Source organism: Colossoma macropomum, unplaced genomic scaffold (genome assembly GCF_904425465.1).
Source record: "Colossoma macropomum unplaced genomic scaffold, Colossoma_macropomum, whole genome shotgun sequence".
NCBI lineage: Eukaryota > Metazoa > Chordata > Actinopteri > Characiformes > Serrasalmidae > Colossoma > Colossoma macropomum.
The window spans coordinates 19,450,687-19,477,886 of record NW_023494794.1 but is presented as its reverse complement, the minus strand read 5'-3'; the positions used below and the strand labels follow the sequence as shown (position 1 = coordinate 19,477,886).

The following is a 27,200-nucleotide window of genomic DNA, read 5'->3' as shown; positions in this document are numbered from 1 at the left end:
CTTTTCATGCAAGAGGTTTTGATTTGAACAAGAATGACTGAATTAATTTAGCTGTTAACAGATAACAGCACCTCCACTGAAATGTACAACAGCAGCATTAACCAGGTTCTATCAGCACTGACTCACCATTTTTAGATTACACCAACACATTTTACAATATTGGAAAAAGTGTTCAAAACTTGATTTAATATAAACTTGATGACATGTTAAACATTCTGCCCTCCTTATATTCATAAAACTATCAACAGAAAATATTCAGAACACTGTTTAGCATAATGATTCCAAAATGAAGGATGCCAAAGAGACGTTTCCTTCATGTTGAACAGTGTTTATTTCAGTCAAACATTATCCAGCTCAGTTTGAGAGATTTCTATATTTTAAAGGAGAATTCCACAGATTTTTCTAAATTCTTGAGTAATTCAAATGTTGATATATAATAAAAAAAATCATATAGATTTAGTTTTGACATAAAACTGTGCATTGTAGAAAAACCTAGCAACTCAGATTTCTTTACAGTGGAGACGGTGATGGAGCACCTCAGTAAACCCCACTAGGGGCACACTGTCCTTCTCCGGTTCCAGCGGCTGAGCAAAGACTACCAGCTGCAGCAGTCCACACAGAAATGCCAGCTACCCTCTTTTGCCTTTGCTAGGACCACCAACGCCACCCAAGGGCTACTCAATGACTCACTGACTCTTGATCGCCACCTCCTTTATTTTCTGTTGCGCGGCCTCTTTCTTTGCAAGTGGAAGCCTGTGAGGGCAGGGTCTTCTTCGCCATCCATCTTTAAGTTTTTGATGCACAGCTAAATTTCTTGCCACTTGGAGATGCTAACCAACTTCTGACACCAAATGTGACATCTCAATGGAGAAAAACTTTTATTAAACCAACAAACAACAAATGTCTCTTTCAGCCACCACAATATGCAGATATCCCGATGTTCCACCAGTGTAAGTTTACTGTATACTAACTTTTTGATAATACATTTTCAATATGCATACTTAAGCACTACCCTGATACAAATGACAGATTATTGTTAGCAGAATTTAAGAACAAAAGGATTTGTGGTGCATTTGATGTAATTGATCACAAGTTACTTGAGCAGTTTGCATTCTATGGCTTCAGATTAGCTCTCTTGGATGGAGAGATGTTTTTCTAGGAGGCAAGTGGCTATTGTACTAGACTTTCCCAAACTATTTACAGAAAACAGAAAATAAGGAAAAATAACTAAATTGGATTGTGGGTCATTTTGAATGGGAACAGATGTGTAGTTATGTTCCTATAAAAAAGATTAGATGTGGCGTTTTCTTGTGATACAGTAAACTAATACACTCAGGCTGGCAGCACACTAAAACTGACTACTGATTGGAAAAATACTGGATTTTCCAGTCTTTTCACACAAATGTAATAATTTCACTAACATTATACAGTAACATCATTAAATCATGAATGTTGCAGCTGCATATGTTAGTACATCAGAACGTTACATGTAAAAACCTTGCAATTTGACATGTAAATAGTCCTGTATCCATGTTAAAGTGTTAATATATCTATAGGTTTGCCATTATATTATAAATAAATGTTATAAACCAAGCTAGTAGAGATTATGTTCATATTTGATGACAGATGCAGCATAAATGTGGACCTGTTAAGCTCATAACAGCCATGTAACATTTTTATTTATTTTGTACTCTTGTTATACAGTGAGTACTTCAGTCAAGTCTTGAACTTAAAGCCTATGTCTTACTATAGTTGGAGCCTGTTAGCAAGGCTGATTAGCTCATGTTAGCAGAGTTATACAGGATAAGTGTTAGCAAAGTTATCTGCCAAGTTATCAGTCTGCTCTAAAGGACAGAAGAGTACAGTTAGAAAAAATATAAAGTGTAGAACAGTTATAGATTGCTGTAGACTGATGGTATACAAAGCATTACATAATTCACAGGTGATAGTAATAAGATTTGTAAATTTTACAAAATCCAACCCAGATCACATTCTTTTCAAAGCCCTTGCGAGAAAAATATTGGCTTAAACACCTGTACAGACGCATAATTTGGTTGTTTCATTCAGTCCCATTGCCACAGGTTTATAAAATCAAGCACCTAGCCATACAGTCTGCCTTTACAAACACAGAGCCCTGACCTCAACCTTTGGGATGGACTAGAATGGAGATTGTGATTCAGCCCCTTCCGTCCAACATCGGTGTCTGACCTCACAAATGCTCTTCTGGATGAATGGGCCATAATTCCCACAGACACACTCCACAATCTTGTAAAAAGCTTCCCAGAAGAGTGGAAGCTGTTATAGCTGCAAAGGGCGGACCAACTACATATTAAAATAGATCATATGTCATAAAAGCTCCAGTAGGTGTAATGTGTAGGTGTCCTAATACTTTTGTCCATATAGTGTATGTAGATTGCAGTGGTATGAACAAAATGCAGAGGTTGTTCTGAAATAATAGGCTCTTTGGTCATTGCAGTAATGGTTTTATAGTAGTGTTTTGAGTTGATCTGAGTAGCAGGCAACAACAGTTTGATTTAGATGGAAGATAACATAGTTTTAAGGCAGATCACCCTTAAACCAGTCTGGCAGCAACATTGATGCTCAAACACAGTGACTGCAGTGAAGGTGAAAATGAAAGTAGTTGCTGCTCATTCCGCTCTGGACGCTAAAGTGGAGAGTTGTGTGTGAAATTAGTAGAGAGTTCAAACTTGGTCTTATTATTGTGGAACTGCAGTTATAAGACAAAAACCTGATATGAACTGATGTAAAATGTGGACATATTTCATCAACAGCAGCGATTTGACTATATGAAGAACAGCAAAGGTGAGAGCAGTTAGCAGCATGCTAAACAGGACAAAGATCACTGTAAACAATCAAATGTTGTTTATAAAAACAAATACACCCAGTATATTATAGGACTTATGTACTTATGATTATGAAAGTATTTATGTGTAAATGTGTTTGTAGCTCTAAATGGAAATAAAGCTGTGTCTGAATAATCTCTCACTGTATCTTTCTCTATCCCATAAATGTCTCTTTCTGTCTCTCTCTCTTTCTGTCTTTCTCTCTCTTTATCTTTCTGTCTCTCTCTTTCTCACTGTCTCTCTCTGTTTTTTTGTCTGTCTCTCTTTCTAGCTGCCTCTCTCTCTCTGTCTCTCTCTGTAGTATTGTATTAGTGTGAATGTGTAGGAGGAGATAAAGAGATAAAGATGGCGACTGCAAGAAACAGTAAGTTAAACTACCAGAACCTACAAAAGTTTTTACTGTGAACATCATTAAATAATATTCTATCAGAGAGTTTAGTCTTATTGTGGAGACATACGAGATACAACTATTAATGAGTGTGTGTGTGTGTGTGTGTGTGTGTGTGTGTGCGCGCGTGCGTGTGTGTGTTTCTACACAGATGAGTTTAAACTCTTTGTTCCCCCTCAAAGAGAGTATCAGTCTCGCTCTGCGGTCACTCTCTCCTGTCACCTTTCTCCTAAAATCAGTGCTGTTGCCATGGAGATCAGGTGGTTTAAGGGGACGGACTGTGTTTGTCTCTATAAGAACGGGCAGGTGACAGAGGGGAGGGGTTACGAGGGCAGAGTGAGTCTGTTCACTCAGGAGCTGCAGAGAGGAAACGCCTCCTTACAGATCAGAGACTTCGGAAGCTCAGATTTTGGAGATTATCTGTGTCAGGTCACCAATGGAGACAAAACAGAGGAGTGTACACTAGGAATAGGAATGGTAGCGAAGGGTAAGTATTCCAGAAGTTCACCTACATAAACATCAACATCATCATCAGCGTTTCATCTCAGAATGAAAGATGAAAAGACAAGAGTCAGTATTTAAATTCCTATGCAGCTAGTGCACTGTGTAGGGAACAGGGAGCCATTTGAGATTGAGCCCCAGCGTAAGAAAAGTGGAGTTGTCAGAGTGGCAGAGGAAGACTCACGGTCGTAATCTGGTGACCAAAAAGTACTTATAAGCTGAAAGCTTTTGCATTACACAGTGCTGTGTTATAATATGTTTATTGTTATACAAAAAAAAAAAGTTTTTAAAAATCATGAAATGTCAGCAGTGCACAGTGATTGGCGACCGAACTTTCTTCTCCTCATTCAGCGGTCAATGGTTGCTTAGATTCTGATAATCTCATCTAAATAATGTAAGATGAAGAATGTAAATGAATGTGTTCTCCAGCCTGTAGAACTAATGATGGTGAAGATTCTCTACATCTGTAAGATCACAGCAACACTGCAGTTTTACAGTTGAGTTATTTGAAGCCAGCTCACCTTCAGCCTGACAGAACACATCATAGATTTACATCAACAAACATTCAAGCAAAAAGCTTCATTTATTTAATGAAATCAACCAAAGTCTTAGTTTAAACTCTAAGTTATTCTTACAGAATGACTGAACTAAGCTATATGAACCAGATACACTGTAAAAGTCAAACTGGGCAGAAGCTGATTTGAAGTGTTTTTGAGGTTTAAATTATAAAATTATTTTGTTTGTCTGAAATACAATTTTACTTACCATTGTTTTATTCACAGTATTTATTAGAGTTGAATAAAAGCAGTTAAATTGCTTGTGACATTATGAAGTATTTTTGTTTTTAGGTTAAACTGGCAACCTATTTTACAGTGTATCAATACAACACTAAGAATAGTATTTCACTCTAAATCAGTTAGTGTCATGGTAATAGTTTCTCAACACAGCGTCATATATTTTTTTGAACATTTCAGTCATATTACAAAAACGATTTCAATAAAATTTAGGTTTTATCTATCATTCCTACATTTCTGTCAGTTATAAATTGTTAATTTCTGCATGCAGCATTTTAAGCTACAGGCATAATGTAAATCTATTTTTACAGTGTATAAGTACAATACTGAGAATAATATTTCACTTTAAATCAGTTAGTTTCATATTACTACATTCTCACTACAGCTTGATATATTGTATGTCACGGATAAGCTACAACTCCTTTATTGTTTAATAATATTTGAACATTATTAATTTAACTACACACACAATATAAAACAGTAAAACAGTAAATAGAAAAACACTGAATGTACAGATTCATCTTTATTAAGCTCCAGAAAGTCTGTGTTCTTTTTGAGAGCTGATATATTTGACGTCTAGTTGTTGGAGATCAATGGAGACATGGGTTCCAGGGTTTGTATTACATTTTCTCTAGACCGGCAAATAGCGGGGGGTGAAAGGGTGGGACTCTGACATATGATCAGGGCATACCGGATAAGGTTTCTTAAAGTAGACAAGAAATAAAGGTATAGAATGTACAAAAAATAAGTAGCAAAAAATACATATTGCAAAAAAAAATCCACAAACATAAAAAATGTAATACATTTATTAAAAAAAATATGAAATCAAAAGGCATTCTCCAAATAAGATTGTAAAAGGGACCAAATTCTTGGTAATTTTCCAGATTATGTCATAAACTGTATATTAATTTCTGCAACTTACAGTTTTAATTTAACTACATCTTAGGGGAAGGATCATGTGATTTTAACCATAGTAACAAGATGCATTTTTAACTAAATTAGATTATTTAAAAGGCAGTTAGTATTACTGTCTAAAGTTTACGTATTTACAGTTTAGAAGATATGTAGTTGGACATATAGCAAATTGTATGTTAATTGTAATGCTGGGGAAACTACTTTGAAAACATAGCTTTGTAAGCTTCCAATTGCTTCACACTGTAAGAAGTAGAACAACAGCAAAGCTACCCTAAGGTACAGCTGGGTTAATTAAAGCTGCTTAGAAAGATCGCTCAAACTACTTTGTAAAAATTGACAATGTAAATGTGATATGAAATTATAACAAAATATTCTAATACAAAAAGTCATGCCAGCAAAAATGCCACTCAAATTGAGTTTATTGAAAAAAGTGCCTTAACAACTAGAACAGTCTTCACAGTGGGCCTATCTAAACAATGGGCAGAATCTGTTGTTTATTCGACACATGAGCAGTCTCTCTAAGGGCGTTCCATTTGGCACTAAAAAATGCCCTTTGGCATGCCTTTACAGCGGTCAGGATGAAAGAAAAAGCGCCAGGGCTGGTCAAAGGGGGTTCAGTTACCGTAGATGAACAATGCTAAAATAAAAAAAAGACATTCCTTTTATGACTCAAAATTGTAATTTCAGTGGTTAACTACACAAAAATGGCAAAAAAGTAATTTAACTACTTGAATCACTATGTAAATATGAATGTAAGTGAACTACCAGCAAGCGTCTGCAAAATGTAGTTAATGATGCAAATTTTAGTAAATTTTTATTTGTGTAGAAAGATGAATCCCTTTCCATTAACCCTGTATTGTGTCACAACACCAGAACACATGCACAAAAGTACCTACTTTCACAGAACACTTATTTACTTATATACTTATTAGGTATTGTGGTGTGGGCGTTTCCAAACTGTCCCCTGATGTAACACCACTTCATAATCAGTTTACATACTGCTATGCCATACTTTTTTGGCACGTTGGTGTATATACTCTTAATAAACAGCAGTAACAAACATAGTTGCTGCTACGCAGAGATCTAATCAGCATACTTTCTCTTTGTTAGAAACATCTAAACTGTTAGGCAGAGGTGTAAAATTCAGGTCCAGAAAGTAAAAATCCTTCCCAGGATTTTGTTCCAATGGCCTGGCTTCTCTAGTTAGATCAAACCACTAGCAGAGCTGTCCAGGCAGTTGAAACAAAATCCTGGGAAGGATTTTTACTTTCTGGACCTGAATTTTACACCTCTGCTGTTAGGTTTCCAACAAGAATTACTAGAGTGATCAGAAGTTAAAAGCAGTAGCATTGATTATGCATATATATCCTCAATAGTAACTAGCCAGCTTTACACTTGGTAGATTAGCTCACCGCCCAGCTCATGCAAAACCATCTTTTCATTCGTAATGACCCCCATAAACACATATAACATTTAGTTTCCAACCCCCTTAACTCACCCTTAACCTTTTTATCAATATGTGTGACTCACCTACTGTGTAGGCATTTAGACGTAACTAATGACTATGTACAACATAAAGAATTTAAACAGTGTAAGAAATATGACGAATTCACAGCACAAGTTCTGTTAGATGAAGTCTGAAATTAGTATCCTTTTGTAAAGACTGAATAAAGTGTCTAGTTTACAAAAAATGATTACTATGAGTAATACCAAAAACCTGTTTGATCAGTCCAAATAAGCTCAATGCTCCACGTGTAAATATTCTGGAGAAATGCTCTAAGACCCTTGATGCCCAGTCTCCAAGCACAATACTCCTAATCCTAATGAGGGTATTACAGGATTCAGAGCGAGTTGTGACCATAGTGATACACAGTTTAGATTTTTTTTGTACCTTTTTGCATCTCACCAATCAAGAGATGTTATAGACCATAGAATTATCTGGTAAACGTGGTGTCTTTTAAAATTATAATTAAGATAGAAAATTTAGGAGTCGTGGCAAGTGGATAATTCTATATGAACCCATAATGAATCCTATCTGTTTGCAGAACCAGCTTACATGTCTGTTTTACTGAAGCACTAAGATTTCACTTCACTGGAACTAAGGGACCAAGGCCAACCCCTGAAAAACAACCCCATAGTATTATCCCCCCTCCACCAAACTTTACACTTGGCATAATGCAGTCAGACAGGTTTGCCAAACTCAGACTCATCCATCAGACTGCCAGATAGAGAAGCGTGATTTTTCACTTCAAAGAGTACATTCACACTGCTCCAGTGGCAGCGTGCTTTACACCACTCTTTCCGAAACTTGGCATTGTGCATTTTGATCTTAGGCTTGTGTGTAGCTGCTTGGCCATGAAAAACCCATTTTGTGAAACTCCTGACATGCAATTCTTTTGCTGATGTTGCTTCCAGAAGCAATCAGGAACTTGTTAATGAGTGATTCAACAGAGGATAGGCACTAGGGGTGCGGGAAAAAATCGATTCTTAGATGCATCACGATGCAGACGTGAACGATTCTGAAGGAGTCACAACACAAATGTTAACATTTTGTACTTTCAACAAAAATCAAACATTTAATGTCCAGTATGTGTCAGTATGTGCTAATGTCCTAGTATAGGCTAAACAATATTAACGAGAGCGCAGACTTACTTTAATTCGGAAGAGAAGCTGACTTCATCTTTGCGACTTTTTAGTGTTTGACAGTCTCTCGTTGCAGATTTAACGTACCAGGAAACCAACTGCGCTGCTTATAAATGCGAATAACGCATCGCTGCTAGGTGACGTTGCGAAACAGGGCTTTCGCGCTATGCTGCGCACATCCCGTCTCAAAGATACTTTACTGACACAGCGACCCCCCCCCCTCTCTCTACAACGAGACCAAAACCGAAGTTATAAAGTCACTAAAAACGGGTAGGACGGCTGTAACGCGCTGCGTGGACATCCATTGCCACTTTTCATTGCCATCCATTTCACCGTAACTGCGCATTTTTTCTCAGATGAGTGGCAGCAGCGTCTCATGTGCTCCAAAGGCAGTGAATGAGAGCCTTCCAGTTCACTTGCCACATCACTTCCATTTGATTTATTAATAAAAGATATTGGAAGTAAATTCATTATGAATCATTACAAATACTTTGCTTTAAAACTACCAAGTCCTCACACAGTGAGAAAATAGAAATAATATATAGAAAAAAAAAGATGCATCGAGATGCATCGATAATCGTTTTATAATCGCATCGCAGCCCTCTGAATCGTAATCGAATCGAATCGTGAGGTGCCTAGAGATTCCCACCCCTAATAGGCGCTGTGCACTTCAGCACTCCGCTGAAGTTTGCATCGGTTAACGCTTCGTGGATAAGCTGTTGTTGCTCATAGGTGCTTCCATTTTACAATAATAGTACTTTCAGTTGACAGACGTAGATCTAGCAGGACAGAAATTTCACAAACTGACTTGTGGCAGAGGTGGAATCATATGACAGTGCCATGTTTAAAGTCACTGAGTACTTCAATATGACCCATTCTACTGTCAGTGTTAGTCTTGCAATCTTGATAGACAATGTTAGCAATGGGTGTGGCTAAAACATCTGAACTCAGTAATTAGGAGGTGTCCCGATACTTTTGTCCATATAGTGTATGTAAACTAGTTTTAAAAAGAGCAAAAAATACTGTATATTATAATATTATTTGCTTGAGGTACTATTTACTCTTTATTTATGTATTTTTATATGTTGAAATATACATATAAATATAGGTGAAGTGCAGGAAAGTAGTGTATTCAATTGTATGTTAAATATACAGATCACGTGTATACAGAGTGTATAGTATAAAACAAAAGTGTATAGAGTGTAATAAGTTAAATAAGTACAGGTTATTTACAATGTGTGCAGTATGTACAGTAGTGTTCTACACTGTAAGCGTTAAAAAAACGGTAATTTTCTGGCAGCAGGGGAGCCAGATAATGTCTGTAAAAAAAACAGAAAATTGCTGTCAGATTAAAAACACAGAAAAACTGAAAAAAACAGTAATTATCTTTACAATATTTATCATCTATTACTGTGATTTTACAAGGCATCTTCCTATATTTACATGAATTATTTTACTTTTAATGTATTTTAACTGTTAAAATAGTGGCATAAATCTCTAAAGCACAGAATATTATCTTTAAAAAAATATTTATATGGTTATATTTAAATATTATTTATCATATCACTATTTTAACAGTTAAAATATGTTAAAAGTAAAATAATTCATGTAAATATAGGAAGATTTCTTGTAAAATCACAGTAATAGATGTTAAATATTATAAAGATAATTACTGTTTTTTTCACAGTTTTTCTGTGTTTTTAATCTGACAGTAATTTTCTGTTTTTTTTACAGACATTATCTGGCAACCCTGCTGCCAGAAAATTACTGTTTTTTAACGCTTTTTTACAGTGTGGCAGAGCTGTAATCCTCAGTGACACCAGATCTGAAAGCAGCATTGCATTGAACTGCATGTGGGCGATTTCAATATTCTGAATGCGCCAGAAAATCCAGTTAAGCACTCCAACTCTGAATACGAGCCAAGATAAATGTGAACAATAATCCTTAGTTGTGCTCTTGTAAACATTCTACATCTGTCTATAGTCTATTAGAGCTGCTGTTGTAGAGATCAGATTAAACTACTGTGACCAACATCTGTGAGCATCTGTTAACACTTACCTAAACCTCACACATTCAGTTCATACAGATGAAGACATTTCTACACAATAGAAGCCCAAGACCTGCTTGTTCACACACTTTCACATCTCTCAAGTGATTGTGGGGGTTTTGTAGCTTTGTGTCTGTTGTATGTTTGCACTTTAACCATTTAGCTAAAAATCTTCATGGAGTTGTATTGAAAGCATTAAGTGACAGTGCAGTAGTGAAGGATAAAAAACTACAGTACAGATGAGAAAAAGCGATTTCCAATAAGGAGATGTTGTAAAATAAAGACTGTTTAAAAGGTATTCTAATGGTAAAAAAATGTCTCTCATGGAGATTTTCTTTCTGTTTTTATTCCACAGCTCAAAGCGTAAGTAAATAACTATGTTTACTTCTTCCTCTGTTGGTACTGAATGATTTGTATCAAATATCTATATCGAATGTCCATGTGGCACAGCCCTAGTTTTCATGCATTGATTCTATGTGACGGACTTCATTACAATTATTACATTTTTTTTTGGACTTTCTTATCACAGTGCAGTCCGGCAGGGTTTTATGAAAATAGTGTAAAAACACAATAAACTCTGACTGTTTTCTCTCCATTACTCATTTAATTGTGATTTCTCAGCTGAAATGTATCCCAGTTGAGTGTGCACACAGTGTTGATACACAGTGTCTAAAGTATTTAATTCAAATGAACATAGAGGTTTCTATAGCTATTTTTCACTTTAATTACAACCCCATTTCCAAAAAAGTTGGGACACTGTGCAAATGTAAGTAAAAACAAAATGCAATGATGTGCAAATCATTTAAACCCGATATTTTATTGAAAATAGTACAACGACAACATATCAAATGTTGAAAATAAGAAATTTTATTGTTGAAAAATATATGCCCATTTTGAATTTGATACCAACAAAACATTCCAAAAAAGTTGGGACGGGGGCAACAAAAGGCTGGTAAAGAAAAAAAAAAACACCTGGTGGTTCATTGACAACAGGTCAGTAACATGATTGGGTATAAAAGAGCATCCCAGAGAGGCTGAGTCTTTCAGAAGTAAAGATGAGGAGGGGTTCACCACTCTGTGAAAGACTGCATGAGCAAATAGTGCAACAATTCAAGAACTTTTGCTTTTCTTCATCTACGGTACATTATAACATTAAAAGATTCAGAGAATCTGGGGAAATCTCTGTATGCAAGGGACAAGGCCGAAAACCAGTATTTGCTGGCTGTGATCTTTGGGCCCTCAGGCAGCACTGCATTAAAAACAGACATGATTCTGTAGTGGGAATCACTGCATGGACTCAGGAACACTTCTGAAAACCACTGTCTATGAAAACAGTTCGTCACTACATCCACAAATGCAAATACCAAGCAATATCTGCAAACATATATAATAAGTTTGTCATAACACATTCAGTCTGTATCAGATCCTCATAAAGAAAAGAAAGCCCCCCAAACAGCAATGCGGCATTATCCACATTCACTGTGTTGTAATATGTACCATTTTCTCCTTATTTAAATGTAATTCAATTATAATTCATGCATGAAATCTTCACATTATATTGTTCGCTTCACAGTGGCGTCCAGTGACCGAAACTGTGGGAAGTGAGTATAATTCAGTGTGGAATACTTTTATTTTGATGTGTTGATTGTTGATGAAGAATGTTGTTGTTGTAAAGACTGAATGTATGTATCTGTACTGTGTGTTCAGAGTGTTCAGCTGAACATCATCAGCAGAAAGAGTTACTAACACACACTTCAGCTCTGTATGTATCACTATAGTGTAGAGCTCACAGCAGCCTGAGATGACTGAACAACTTTAATAACACCGTTACCTCATTCACATACATTCTCACACACACACATCTGATCTACACACTGAAATTTGTGATCTGAACATGAGCATATTAACTGGAGTTAAGAATATTTAGAGATAATACATCTGCAGTTACTTACAGATAATACACAACATCTGGAGTTCTTTTGAGCTTCTACACAACATCAGCATCCAACTATAGAAAATACAGGTGTGACTTTTTGTCTCATGTACTTTGTGTTTTAAAAGCTCTTGCTTTGTCTCTAATCAGAGTCTTCTAATGTTGGTAAAGTCTTCACTCTTCAGGTGAGTACATTATTCTTATTAGAACACATTTCTTAAATAAACTGTCATTGTATGATAGTTCAGAAATCTATGGATATAAACATTTGTGTGAATAAACATGGTGTTAACTTTAGTCGTTATATTGTTAATACTGGCCAGTGTTCTGTAAAGGCTGTATTCAGAGTTGAGTTACGCACGTGTAGTAAGGAGATAATACTGATAAAACAGCCTAGCCTGACCATTTGCTATTACCACAGTATTTCAAACTTTGATGATCAAAGCTAATTGTAAATGTAAATATATTGATGAATACAAAAAAAAATGTTCAAACAATAAATAAAATTTTGAAATTTTGTGAAACGTTTAAATGTTAATGAAAACACATTATTATTGTAAAATAATGATTCCTCTTCCAGTAAAAATTAAGGGATATTTAAAATGTTGCCCTTTACCTTAGGAAAAATTAGGATATTTTACATGCAGTGATTTTGTTTTGTCACTTCCTCTTAAATATTAAAAACAGTACATAATTTTAAGGATATATAATGACAAATTGATAGGTATTTTTGTTTTCTAGAGTACAACATTAAGTATAATATAATATAATGTATATAATATAATATGATATAAAAATATCTCATTATTATGCAGTGTTTTTCTTTTAGTTTGGCTGATTATGATGTAACTTTGTAGCACATCTGGTTAAACCACAGAACTGAATAGCTAAACTGCTGCTAAGCTAATGACAGAGCTTCAGCTAGACTAAGGACAATTTGTATAGAATATAAAACAGCAGTATGCTGCCAAAAAAACAAACAAACAAAACAAAATAAATCGGATTATGGTACAATTATGTTCCCTGACTAAAGGTACTGAGATGTACCCTTAAGAGTACCACCCCAGTGACAAGAGGGGTACTGACCAAGTGATTGTCTGAGTGTCTGTATTATGATCCAGTGTGTTACCAAATACAGTATCAGTCTCTACTGTTATTAATATCAGCTCTCAGTGATTCATACTGACACATCAACAGTGGTTTAAGCAGAGAAACAGTTATTCACCATATAACATACATATGACATCATGCATGACATCTTCACACTGTTTTATTCTCTTCCACAGAGTCACAGAAGATGGAAAAAAGAGGAGAGACTGAAAATGAAGGAATCTGTTCTGCTGATCAGTGAGTAATGTAAAAGTCGGAAAAGAAAAGAAAACGCAATGATTTTTTTTTACCAGGGCAAGTGCCCCTATAGCCCCACCCCTGGATCGTTCTCTGGTTCTCTGGTGTTCTGTCACATGGACTTGCAACCTGTCCAGGGTGTATCCTGCCTTCCTAGAAAAAAAAAATGTTAGCTTTAATGTCGGGTGATGAGACCTGGCTTGCAGTCAGTCTTCCAGTTCATCAATAAGATGTTGGATGGGGTTGAGGTCAGGTCTCTGTGCAGGCTAGTCAAGTTCTTTCACAGCAATCTAAGCAAATCATTTCATTTAGGACCTCACTTTGTGCACGAGGGAATTGTAATTCTGAGACAGAAAACACTCTTCCCCAAAATTGTGCCACAAAGTTGGAAGCACACAATTCTCTAGAATGTCACTGTATATTGTAGTACTAAGATTTGTCTTCACTATGATAGTGTTCCCCTGTCCCCTTGGTGAAGTGAGATTCATCGCTCCATAGACCACATTTCTTATTAACATTACCCTTCACTGGAATTAAGGGGCCTAGGTCAACCCCTGAAAAACAGCCCCATAGCATTATCCCTCCTCTACCAAACTTTACTGTTGGCACTATGCATTCCAGCAGGTAGTGTTCTTCTGGCATCCACCAAACTCAGATTCATCCATCAGACTGCCAGATAGTCAAGCATGATTTATCACTCCAGAGAACATTTTTCCACTACTCTAGAGTCCAGTGGTGGTGTGTTTTACATCATTCCAGCAGAAGCCTGGCATTGCACATAGTGATCCTAGGCTTGTGTGCAGCTGCTCAGCCATGGAACTCTGTAGTGAGTGATGCAACAGAGGACAGGTGATTTTTTCGCATTACATTTCAACACCTGGTGGCCCCACTCTGTGAGTTTGAGTAGTCTACTGCTTTTCAGTTGAGCTGTTGTTGCTCCTAAACGCTTCCATTTCACAGTAATGGCACATACATTTGACGGGGCAGATCTAGCAAGGCAGAAATTTCACAGTCCTGGCTTTTGGTGAAGGTGGCATCCTATAACATTTAACATCACTGAGCTCTTCAGTGTGACCCATTCCACTGCCAGTGTTTGTCTATGGAGATTGCATGGCTATTTGCTTGATTTTATATACCTGTATCGCAATACGTGTAGCTCAGTGGTCTCCAACCCTCGACCTGGAGAGCTGCTTTTCTGCAGAGCCTAGTTCCAATATCAATTCGTCACACCTTATCCAGCCAATCAACCTCTTCCCAAGTCCCTTATTGGCTGGATCAGATGGATTAGACTTAAGTAAGGGTTGGCGCAGCTTACTGGATATAGGTAGGAACTAAACTCTTCAGGAAAGTATCTCTTTAGGAGGTGTAGCTCCTAGTGTAGCTGAACATAATAATTAGGAGGGGTGTCCACATACCCTACAAGTACTGGCAACCCTAATGGGCTGTAAAACTCCTTTTGGTCTTTCTTTCAAAATATGAAAAAATCTAACCTTTATTTGAAATACAATGATGACAAAGAAAAAAAACCTAAATCTTACCATGAAATACAGAGTTGAGAAAAATATTTATATACCAAAATTGTTGACACTCCTAGAAATTCTTAAGAGCGAAATCTAACGGAGGCATATTTCTATTCATATTTTAGGTTTTAAAGTTCACTTGAGTGATTAGGAACCCTTAGGTGGTCAGCCATGACTTTCTCATTCACTGGGGTATAATGATGAGGCAACACTGGCCAAATTCTCTCAGTAATCCCTCACTATGAGAAATACAGCAGTGATGTGCAACAAAAAGTTGTTGAGATGCACAAATCAGGAAATGGCTACAAGAAAATAGCTAAACAGTTGAAAATGCCTGTTTCCACTATCAGGGCAATAAGAATTTTAAAGCTACTTGAGGTGTTAAGAATCTGCTGGGGAGGACGTATGGAAATTTAAACTGGGCCTTGCTTGAATCTTCTAGCACATCTCAAAATCAACACAAAAATGGTTCACTGACCACAGAAGCAAAGTTTTGCTATGGCCATCTGTGATAGTCTGGCATGGAAAAGACACGTGTGTGCACTCCAGGTGGAAGTGCAGAAACAAAGTGTTTATTCAACTTCAATGGTCTAAGAGCTAAATGTGCCAAATTAACAGTCCAAATTAAAAAGTCAATATTTACAAATTATAATTACTATAATAATATAAGAAATATAATTAAACAAATATGAGCACTTTAGACTCCAACCACTTCCAACCACTCTAAACAGTACTTCATCACTGTTTTTGCCAGACTGGTTAACATAGCTTACAGTGAGGCTTTTACCGGGCTAAACAGGAACTGGTATGATGGCACTTCCAGTTTTGTGTAGGAAAATCATCTAGAAAGCCACACAAAACACAGACCATTGTTTTCTCCACTGAAGGACGACATGTTAGCCTTTCTCAGAAAAATATACAGATAAGTACATTTCCCTGTAGTATGGTTCAGCTTAGCTAGCATGTGTTCCATTCAAAAAATTTTAGGCTGGAAATACCATACAAAATACTTCAACTATTCAGCTGTATTAACACAGCAAACCTTGAACATTGATAATTTAACCAACTGGTGGTCCACAGTACATGCTTATACCAGTCTCTTTGTTTTCCTACACGTTTTTCTTTTTCTTCTGTTGATGGCAAAATTTCTCAATTTAATTAATAAACACTCAGTCGATTGATAAATAAAGGTTATTTGAATCAGTATGCGTCTGTGTTTCATATTGACGCAGAAAATAGCTCTGCCACACCATCCTAGTCCGCTGACCTAAATCCCACAGACACCATGTGCGATTAGCTGAAGAGTAGCGTCCAAAAGCGTGGACTTCAGAATCTGAAGGATCTGGATTTGTGTGGGGGGAATGGTCTCAGATCCCTTGCCATGTGTTATCGAGTCTCATTTAGCATTATAGGAGAAGACTCTGAGCTGTTATCTGTGCAAAGGGAGGCTGCAGAAAGTATTAAATAAAGGGGTGCCAACAACTGCAGCACATATAAGATTTAGTTTTTCTTCCAATCATTGTACTTCAGATAAAAGTTTTTATTACTTTTGAATGAAAGATCAAAAGGATAAGCAAGTTTAAAGAACTGAAGCTTTTTACTCATTTTATGAAAGCAGATGCTTCAGTGCAGCACTTTTGTCAGTCCTACAGGAAACAGTCTTGTTTATGATGCTGAACACTAGAGTGTCACCAGTAGCAGGCAGTAGCAGCACATCTGGAGAGATTAAGATAATGTGCCTGCATCTCACACAGAAACCTTGATGTATGGTTAGCCTTTTTCATCTCAGTCAAATGGTTCTTTCCTGTCAAAGCCACAGTGATATGTCAGCAGTAGTGAGAGGCTGTGAGACGTACTGTTCCTAACTGTCTGTATTAGCCTATTAGATCTCTAGTTTATGAGCTCTAATGTTGGTTTTAGTTGTCCGGTGCAGTCCAAATGCTTTTCCTATTGTTCTGGGTGGCTAGTGAGCATGATCTGTTGTTTCCTCTGATCTCCTGCACTACTCATCACTGACATGTTCAAACAGTCTCTCCCCTGGAATGACATTTTAATAATTGTTTATCAGTTATGTTTTCCCTTCACATTGTAGTATTTTAAGTTTCATTAATAACGATAATAATAACAATAATCTTTGTTGTTTTGTGACAAAATGTTTGCCTGCCAAGTGGGATCTTGGGCTGCCTGCCCGATCCTTAACCCTGCATCCATTCGTTCATTTTTTTAGTCACTGTTTCATTCAAACTCCTGTGTATTTGCAATCATGAGTTAATGTTTTTTGTCTGTTATTATTAATATATATTATTATTATGCTGTTAAGTTATATGTTGTTTTTTTAACTGTATGCCAGTCTGCATTATAATAGGATATTAATATACTGTCATTTGTAGGCACTGTGTGATTCACCTGTATACATATTTACAGTTATGATTGTTATATAGAATTAATTTTAATTTTAAATATTCAGTGCTTTTTTATGTTTGTTCTTTTACAGAACAGGCATTTCCTCGAGTCAATGTGAGCTCCTCTGATTCCATGGTAAGAGATTCTAGCTCAGCATCTGCACAGCACACCACTATAGGAGTGCATTGGTGCCACTTCCAAATGAAATTTAATGTTATATAATGCAAATATAATGCAATTAGTGTTATGAATGTTAAACATTTTGGGATTGTTTTTTTTTTGTTGCAAGGACCTTCAGCTGTGTCACTTTGTACAATCCCGTAGAAGTTTTCATTTATTACTGAAATTCTTTTTTTCTGTCTTAATGTGCATTGTGCCTTTGTTTTCTCTTACATTATAATCAAGACCATTTATCAGCCATGCTTATTGTTATATAACCATAGCAAGTTTTATTTATAAGTAGCCTTTTTTTATCAAAATACAACCACTATGTTTCGTTGGTGGCCCTATTAGAGTCGCGATGTTTGTGCCAGTGGTGGTGTACATTCACAATATATTTATTTACTTTATATACAGTTTTACTGCAAATCTTTCAGAAAATATTAAAGTTAAACACTAACTCTGAATGTTACTGGATTAACCTGTTAGCTGACTGCCAAAATGTTTGACAAGCAATGTATGCAATCATGTTAAACATGATCACAATGTAACCACTTAGTGGTGGAAGCTTGTGAAAAAATATTGTAGCATCCCATTCTAGGCTCATTCAGGCATGGGCAGACTGAGCAGAGCCTCAAAGGTAGCGCCGTAGAGGCGATGAGAGACTTCATTTATAAAAAGTACTGTATGGACATTATAGTGCATGCGCATGCTGAATTTGGGGGCAGTGGTCCAGTGTTAACGCCTACCATCAGGGAGAGTTGTATGGTTGAAAGGGACCTGCCTGCTCTCTCAGCCGATTTAGTTAGTGCTGGGTGCTGGCAGCAGTTCTCTCTTGCTGTTATGCTGAATGAAGAGCATTCACCTCAAAGCGCTATTTTTCCTGAGTCGTCTTCTTTGCTAATACCACAGTGTGTGTGCGACTCAATCTGAATGGACTCCTCTAACAGCCAATGAGAACTGAGAGCGAGAAAGAAGAAAATACAGCAAGTTAAAAAAGAAAAAATGGCTAAAGGACATTCATGTGTGTAGCAAAGCTTTTTAATAAGCCAGATTGAAGGCACAAGCACAATCGAGTGCATATAGATCTAAAACTTTAAAATTTCTACATCCACAACCATCACCTAGATATGTTTACCTGCTGCTTCTTTAGTGTGCAGAGAAAACAGCAGAAGCAGCAAGCAGCTCCACATTTATTTACGTCTACTATTAACGGGTAAATGTGTAAGTTCGTGTGAGTCTGTATGAGTTCAGTTCGGTTCAGCAACAGCTTAATGGTTGAATAATGTGTGATCCCAAGTTGTTTAGTGTGTTCTCCTCAGGTGTTCAGTCACCTAAACAAATCTACAGGAACTAGTGGAATAGTGCGAGATGCCCAGAGGATGGGTGATTTTTACACGCTTCATCACTTGGCAGCCTTGAGTTTGCATGGTCTACCGTGGTCTACCATTCCATTTCACAGTAACAGCACTTACAGTTGATCTGGGCAGATCTAGCAGAGCAGAAATTTTACAAACTGACTTGTTGCAAAGGTGTCACATTTAAAATCACGGAGTTCTTCAGTACGATCCACTCTACTGCCAGTGTTTGCCTATGGATATTAATAGGAGGGGTGTCCATATACTTTTTGCCACATAGTGTGTGTGTATATACACCGATCAGGCATAACATTATGACCACCTCCTTGTTTCTATGCTCATTGTCCATTTTATCAGCTCCACTTACTACTCCTCACAGAGCAGGTGCTATTTGGGTGGTGGATCATTCTCAGCACTGCAGTAACACTGACATGGTGGTGGTGTGTTAGTGTGTGTTGCGCTGGTCTGAGTGGATCAGACACAGCAGTGCTGCTGGAGTTTTTAAACACTGTATCCACTCACTGTCTACTCTATTAGATGCACCTGCATTGTTGGTCCACCCTGTAGATGTAAAGCCAGAGACGATAGGTCATCTCTTGCTGTACAGTATGAGCTAATCATCCTTTAGTCCTTCAGCAGTGGTCACAGGATGCTGCTCACAGGATGCTGTTGACTGGATATTTTGGGTTAAAGGACTATTCTCAGTCCAGAAGTGACATTGAGGTGTTTAAAAACTCCAGCAGCACTGCTGTGTCTGATCAGCACAGCACAGCACACTTCTTTTAAGATATTTTGCTGTACTTTCTAACGTAATTCTGTTTGTTCTGCACTTCTACAGTTCAAGGCTGCTGAAAGATTCATTCCTGAAATGGTTGAAAACAATTCAGAGACTGAGAACTATAATTTGTACAGGTACCATGCATTTTCAAATTATGACATTATCATAACAAAAAATACACAGTCAGGTTGAGAAACATGCATTTTTAAATTTTTGTCTCAATATTTTCTCTTAATTTTAGGTTTCTGTGCCCTCATGCTGGTCAGTTTCGATGCAGAATCACCAACCTTGTGTTTGAGATGGAGGGGAAAGGGGAAGTGCAGTACAGAATAGACTCTTGGGATACCCGTTTGTTGGATGGTTTAGGCCAGGTGCAGCCTGCTGGACCTCTGTACAGTATTGACTGCTTTGAAGGTTCACTGAGTCATCTTCACCTCCCACACTGTGAGATACAATATGGTAAATTTCATTTTGACCAATGCTGATTATTGCAGACATTCTAGTTAAATACAATTACAATTATTACACCAGTGATTATCAATTAATGCTAATGTTACTCCAGTGCTTTGATCTTTTCTGTCATTTGCCTGTTGGAAACTTGCATGTGTTGTAATTCTGCAACCTCATGAAAGTAGTCTAATTCTTTAGATTAAGATCAAGAAAAACTTCATCATCTCAGACACATCCTATGGAACCATGTACAGTGGAACGAAACAACATTCCTCCAAGGCAGGGATGTCCAAACTTTTTCCAAAGGGGGCCAGATTGGACAGTGTCAAAATACCCAAGGGACAAAATATTGTTCACAAATAATAATAAATATTAAGTTTTCAAAAAATGAAAAATATAACAATATAAATCAAACCCTGCATCTTGCTGGTGATCCATGTAACACATATAAATCTGCTGCTGGAGGAGTTACGGTGCATCCGTATTCATGCTGGTCAAAGAAACACATCTGAGCTTTCTGTGAGCTGCCATGTTTCCTATCACTGTGTACAAGATGCACGAGGCTTCTTTTACTGTTGGATTGCTCATTCAGAGTAATTTGGAATGATAAGCGCTTATAACTAATTATTGATTTGTTTATTCAGAGTACCAACAAAAGGGGATTAATGTATTTTAATTTACTTGTTCAAAATATAATTTAAGACAAACTAAATAAAAATCTGTACATTTTTAGTTGTGTTAGATCATGTTCTCTACGTATCAAATAAACACAGCGACCTCTGATAAGAGCAAGTCGGTGCTATGAGACTCGGGGAGCTGCAGCTGCTTTAGTTTCTCTCCTGAATATTTACTTTACTTAATGTTCATGCTGTGTTTCATGTCTGTTCATATTAAATTCAGTCTCACAGTCTTTTGAAATATGAGGCTCATATTTGCTGCGACTCTCGATGAAAAAGTTCAAATTTCCATCAAAATCTGCGGTTCTCAGTGTTACTTTGAGATTTATGGCTGCAGTCTGGACTAAATGTGGGTCAGTAAATGAAGCTGCTGGTCTAGTCAGAGAAGAAAGGCTCTGAAACTTTAGCTAACTTCATTACTGCAGTGCAGTGCAGCTGTCATCTTACAGCTCTGCTGCCACCATCAGGTGAGAGGAAGCACTGCAGCGTACTGACTGGAGGGCCACTTATAACACACCCTTAAACGGAAGACAAGGGCCGATTAAAATCTGTCCGCGGGCCGCATTTGGCCCTGGGGCCGGACTTTGGACACCCCTGCTCCAAGGCATTAGTGCAGCATACACAAAAGGCCTGTGTTTACAGGATCACAAAGAAAAGACGTAGACTATATATAGTGCGATTAGACAAGACATTGTGGTGCAAGACAGATAACTTGGCTGAAGGCCCTGCACAAACTACAAGACTGTGATCCATTTATACAACAAGAAAGTATGAGGCAGACAGTAAGTTATATCGAGGGTCAACAGTGCAAGCTGCAGTCATTTAATAGTTTAATCCCTTAACATACCATGCTTATTACATACTAAGGCTTATTATTCATTAACTACAGGGACTTCAATGCAAACCAATGGGGCTTTTCTTGGGTATAGAAGTGTGTAATAAAACTTTGGCTTGGTAAGGGGTTAACTGTGTAAAATGCGTGTAACTGAAGGTTCGACACCCCTGGTCAAATCACACATTTTGCAAATGAAAAGAAGTTAACACCACCTCTAATGGAACAAACTTCAACATGACATATTACTGGAAATTTTCTGAAGTACTACTTAATTGCCAAATTAAACATGTTGGAAAAAATAAAACACAAAATGTGATGTGTGCTTAATTTTGGGCAGGTTTATATAAACTACTATTGATTCTTACAAAGCAAGAGAATACTATAAAAAATATCCAAACACTTTCTGCTTACAGAATCAAAAACCTGTGGATAGACCTCAAAAGAGCAGCACGTGCAAGGTGGCCCAAGAATCTCATAGAACTAGAAGCCTTTTACAAGGAAAAAATGGGTGAAAATACCCCACAAAAGAAAAACTCTTAACTGGCTACAAAGTACTTGTTACTTTTTACTGAATACTGACGATGCAGGGTGCCCAAACCTTTGCTTTGGGCCCTTTTCCTTTTTTGTTATTTTGAAACTGTAAAAGATGGAAATAATAAAGTAATCTCCCTTAAAACACTAAACTTTCTGCCTTAAACTTAAAATTTTAGCTTTACACCTTTTGAAATTCAGGTCATCACTTACTTAGTCATTCACAGGTACAGAAATTTTGGCCGGGGTGCCCAAACTTTTGCATGCCACTGGTTGTCGTATTTAAGTTTGTTCCATCAGAGGTGGTTTGCAAAATCAGTGAAATGTAAACCAGACGATCATTTAAATTTTAACTATGTATATTTCTCCAAGCTCAAATTCCAGTGAGGTGCTAGAAAAAATCTATGAGGCCCCCAACAGACTGCAAACCACTCACCCTGACAGCTTTTCTGATGTTGTTGAGAACTTCAGTCACGCAGATCTCAAATCAGTTGAGCCATAAATTGTAACAGCACACTAGACTATTCATTGTCTGTGAATAAACTCTTTTCTTTTTTTTTACAGAGGAAAACCAGCTTGTTGTGGCACATTCCACTGGTGATAATACGGAGATCATACAGCCACTGAACGTGACCAACACACATGTTACTATTAGCATCCAAGGCCTTTCCCTCTTTGGCCTTCTAAAGAAAATGATATTATATTTCAGTCCCATAAACGCCCAAGTCTTGCTCTTCTATAAAGAAATGATGGACAAGCAAAAGAGGAAAAAACTAAACATTCATTTACTGCCAGGGAATGTTCCGGTTAAAGAGGTGAGGTGTTATTGTCACTTTATTCTATCATTGTCTTCATGAATACCACAATATTACCCTGCAGCCCTTTTTAAAACTAGGGGCAGGTTTACAAAACAGTCAGTAATTATCAGGGGTCTACAGACAGTTTGCACTCATGGGGGAGGTCAACTTAGCAGGTGATCAACTAAGCCCTTTCATGCAAATGAACTGGAGCAACTTCATAACATATTCATAACTAGTGTGATGTAACCTTATTTTGCTCACATACTTTTTGAATGAAAGCCCCTTTATGCAAGGTAGGTATGTTTGTTGGACCAGACTTTGACTTTTATATTTTTATATTTATTTTTCTCAGAATTTTGATTTAGACAGATTAATGTCAGATAAACAGTCTTTTACTCTTCAAGAAAGTAGATTAAAGTAGATCTTAGATTATTTCTAATAGACAAGTACAAAAATCAAGAAAATGGTTGTTTTTTAATCATGATAATTAAAGATTTTGAGAGGTCAAACATAATCCAAAATGTAACATACTGCTGCCTTCAGGAGACTTATTTTGTCCTCAAATGACAGTTTGTTGGACAAGTATGCCAACAGCAGGGGCATTTACTATAAGACAAGCTATTCACAGATATTAAATAGCATGCACAGTTATCAAATGAGAAGAGAATTGGTAAATTGGCCTAAGTGGTTAATTGCAATACTTTTTGTGCTTTGAGAAGAAAAGTCAAAAGTGCAAAATAGCAACGTCCCTTCAACCTCCTTATTGATGCTAAAGAGCTGTTTATCTTCTATGGTAAATTGCAACAGTCATTTTTAACACCAAACTAAGGTTTATGACAATGTTAGTAAATCTGCCCCCTAATGTACAAATGACTTTCATATCTGGCTCATATAATCACACATCTCTCACCTTTCTTTCATGTGACCAAAGGTGGAGGGGAAGCAAAAGGGTAGCACATACTTTGAGACCAGCTCCATATGCCAACTCATCCCTGGAAGTAGATACAGACCATTCTGCGACCCCTATGTTTCTGAACCAAAGGTAAAGTACAGCCTGTGTGATCACACTGAAGCAGAAAGCTCCGTAAAGTTTACATGTTTTCAGGACATTTTATCATGATGCTGTTTTGGGTTCCTAGGTTGCCACATTTGAGCGTGACTATGGCCCAAACTATCACCCCACTTTTGTGGTGTTTCTTCCGGCTCAGGAGGTTACAGTGAGTCTTTTAGATGAAGATGGCATGGAGGCGTGGGAACCACATCAGGTTCTTCTAACAACTGAAAAACCTGGTGAGCTAAAGCAGAGCACCCATGACGAGCTACACAGATGAGCCTTCTTTTTTGCAATTAATAAATGTATACATTAATAAATTATTGACAATTTCTGGCCATTTTCTATTTGCTCTTTGAAAGAAGGGAGCATCTCTCATTCTATGGCCATGTTTTGTGCAGTCAAAGTAGGAGGGCCTTCCTAGCACTGGTATACGAAGGCACCTCTTCTGTGTGCACTCACACACATTTGAGACAATCTGAACAGGCTGACACGTCACAGCTTACTGATTTAAGCAACGCAACAAGTTTAAATCTTATGTAAAAACATTAACTGATTTCAGTACAAACTTCTGTGCTGCAGCTTCTCACCACTTGCTATACATAAAGGACTGTAGGAGACTGAAGGTCTTGAAGGATACACCAGCTGCATCCTTCAGCCTCTCACAAACAGAAAGACCACATTTAAAGAAGCCTACAAAACGGCTTCAGTGACAGATGGTCTGTTTCCATGGAATCATACTGTGAATTTTAAGCACTTATCAGGATGTCATGTGTGAGTTGCATTCTGAAAATGCCTGAAAATGCTGTGTGATGCCAAACAGACTAAATCTAGTTAGCATGTAACGTTACATGTGCAGACAGAAGGAGTTTTGCAAGTTTCTGCAGGACAGTGACCACACACCTGCCTCGATGCACTGCGCAAAATTTCAGCAGATTCAGAGAGGATCGAAAGATACATCTTACTTAAACAAATATAGCTGATCGATATTTGATAGTTAACTCATCTTACCATTGCATAGCCTACTTCATAAAGTAGCTTCCAGAGCAGCACTTCTGAAGGATCAAAGCCCACATTCACTCACCTGTTCTTGGATGGCAGATTTGTACCATAAAGCATAATTGGTCCTTTAATGATGATGACTGATCACACTTTTCATAATTGAGTTGGCCAGGAGGGTGACCATGTTTTATTCTAGGGTAGCACTGGCCACCACTGGACAGCCCGTGGCTAAGCCTCTGGTTCTCGGTCTGTTTGCTGCATATACAGTATACAGTACAGCCAGACAAAACAGCTTTTGGAGGAGCTCATGTACAGTTCTTTGAAAAGATTTTCCAAAAGTCACAGTATCTCAGGTGTTCACCAGGGCTTTGTTTCTGTCTCCTTATTTCAGGTAACACTACAAAGACAAGCCCATTTACAATAGAAGCAGGTATGATGTTCTTATTTAATGCACTACTGAGAATTTGTTTCCTGCCCATCAGTACCAAGAACATCTACACTTCACAGTTATCCTGAATTAAACATGTAATAAGTAAGGACTGTTCATGGGGTGGTTGCTTGTAAAATGACAGTGTTTCTTTGAGCTAACTTAAAAATTCAGTTGTGGTCATAAACCCCTGATTTGAGTAACTCAGACCTATAATAAATCTCAAAATGGCAAAATGAAAGTCATGTCACCATGTAATTCTAATGGCTAAAAATTTGGGGATAACAAAACAATCAGTAAGGCTCATGTCTTCTCAGTTGGGAATGTTCAGTGCACCTTTTAACACATTTGAATAACAGAATAGATCTTCTTTTGCAGGGCAGTGTTGTAATGGTGATATAATTGTGGTTAAGCTAAAAGTTTAAGGAAGACACTGAATTGGACACTGGTATGCTTAAAAATACTTTAATGATCATTTTAATTATATTTTAATCTTTATTTCAGGAGCTGAATTTGTGGATGAACACAGAAAAGAGCTCGTTCAGAGAGTTTCCTCAGTGATGGAGATAGTGGACTGTTTACTTAGTAAAAACATGATCACTGCTGAAATGTACAGCACCATACAAGCTGCAACACCATCTCAGAAACAAATGAGGATCCTGTATGGAGCTCTTGACTCGGGAGGAACAGCTGTGAAAGCAGAATTCTATAAAGTTCTTAAAAAGAAACAATGTTTCTTAGTGGACGAACTGGAGGCTGGAGCCAGCAGGGCTTAGTGGACCTTTAGAAGGGACAGTTTCCCATTTGGGGCTGTAAACTGTTAGAAAGAAGGTTTTTATTTTGGCATCATAACTCTCTCAGCTATGATGGCCATGTGGAATATGGCCTGATTTGACACAGATTCCATGAAGTTATTAAGTATGATAGTGTTCACGCTTACATTTTGTCACAATAATTTAAATCTTTTTAGTGTAACAGGAAACTAAGCCAGAGGCATCTACATATTCAGACTCATCCATATTTTGCACGTAGAGATGAGGAGGCAATTGTACAGAATTTAGTTATTATAAAACATGCTGAAATGTCATGGCATTCTATAAACACACAATGCTGTAAGATTCACTCACTGGTCACTTACTGGTCACACTGGTCCACCTAACGAGGTAGCATTCTTGATCCATGTGGAAACACCCAAACCATTCCACCACTTAAAGGAATAGTTTGACGAACCAATTGTACATAATCCACTTACTCCAAATGGAGTAGATCAGCCAAGACATGTTTGGCCTCAATTTTTCTGCTTGTTTAGTTTTGAACTGGAGCTACGAGGCTAACTCTACTAACAAGCACTAGAAGTAAATATTCTCCCAAACCGCTTCCACAAATACATGCATTAAGGTCTTAAGGTGGCGCAGACAAATTGATGTGGCTTAGAACAGATGATATGATTTACTATGAACTATAAAAAAATGGAAAAACTTCTCGGTGTAGCTAAAAGAAGGGGCAGCCATTTCAGACAACCAGCATCTTTTATTTCCTGAACAGAGTTTTGTATCTTTCCACACAAGATGACCAAAGACAGGGCAGGAAGTCACAACACAGACACATGTAACATAGAAGCTTAGAGAGTCAGAAAATCAATACATGAATCAATATGTTCAATCTATATGTTAAATAATTTTGTGTTAAGCTTACAACAATCCCACAATGAGAAATATTATATGTATTATATATGATATATTGACTAGGTTTAAGATAAATACACTTGCTAAGAAAT

General features: G+C 37.3%; 2 protein-coding genes across 2 annotated transcripts; both read left to right on the top strand.

The window, feature by feature from the left end:
* Positions 1-2,687: 2,687 nt before the first annotated feature.
* LOC118815088 (butyrophilin subfamily 1 member A1-like) lies at positions 2,688-3,859 on the top strand. The gene is made up of 3 exons (XM_036581022.1): positions 2,688-2,823; positions 3,136-3,228; positions 3,404-3,859. The coding sequence occupies exons 2-3, from the start codon at positions 3,210-3,212 to the stop codon at positions 3,766-3,768; spliced, it is 384 nt and encodes a 127-aa protein (XP_036436915.1). The 5' UTR covers positions 2,688-2,823; positions 3,136-3,209; the 3' UTR covers positions 3,769-3,859.
* A 9,761-nt stretch (positions 3,860-13,620) lies between these two features.
* LOC118815091 lies at positions 13,621-26,199 on the top strand. Its single transcript, XM_036581025.1, has 8 exons — positions 13,621-13,680; positions 19,711-19,784; positions 19,892-20,064; positions 22,708-22,958; positions 23,875-23,985; positions 24,083-24,233; positions 25,388-25,426; positions 25,928-26,199. The coding sequence occupies exons 1-8, from the start codon at positions 13,621-13,623 to the stop codon at positions 26,197-26,199; spliced, it is 1,131 nt and encodes a 376-aa protein (XP_036436918.1).
* Positions 26,200-27,200: the final 1,001 nt, after the last annotated feature.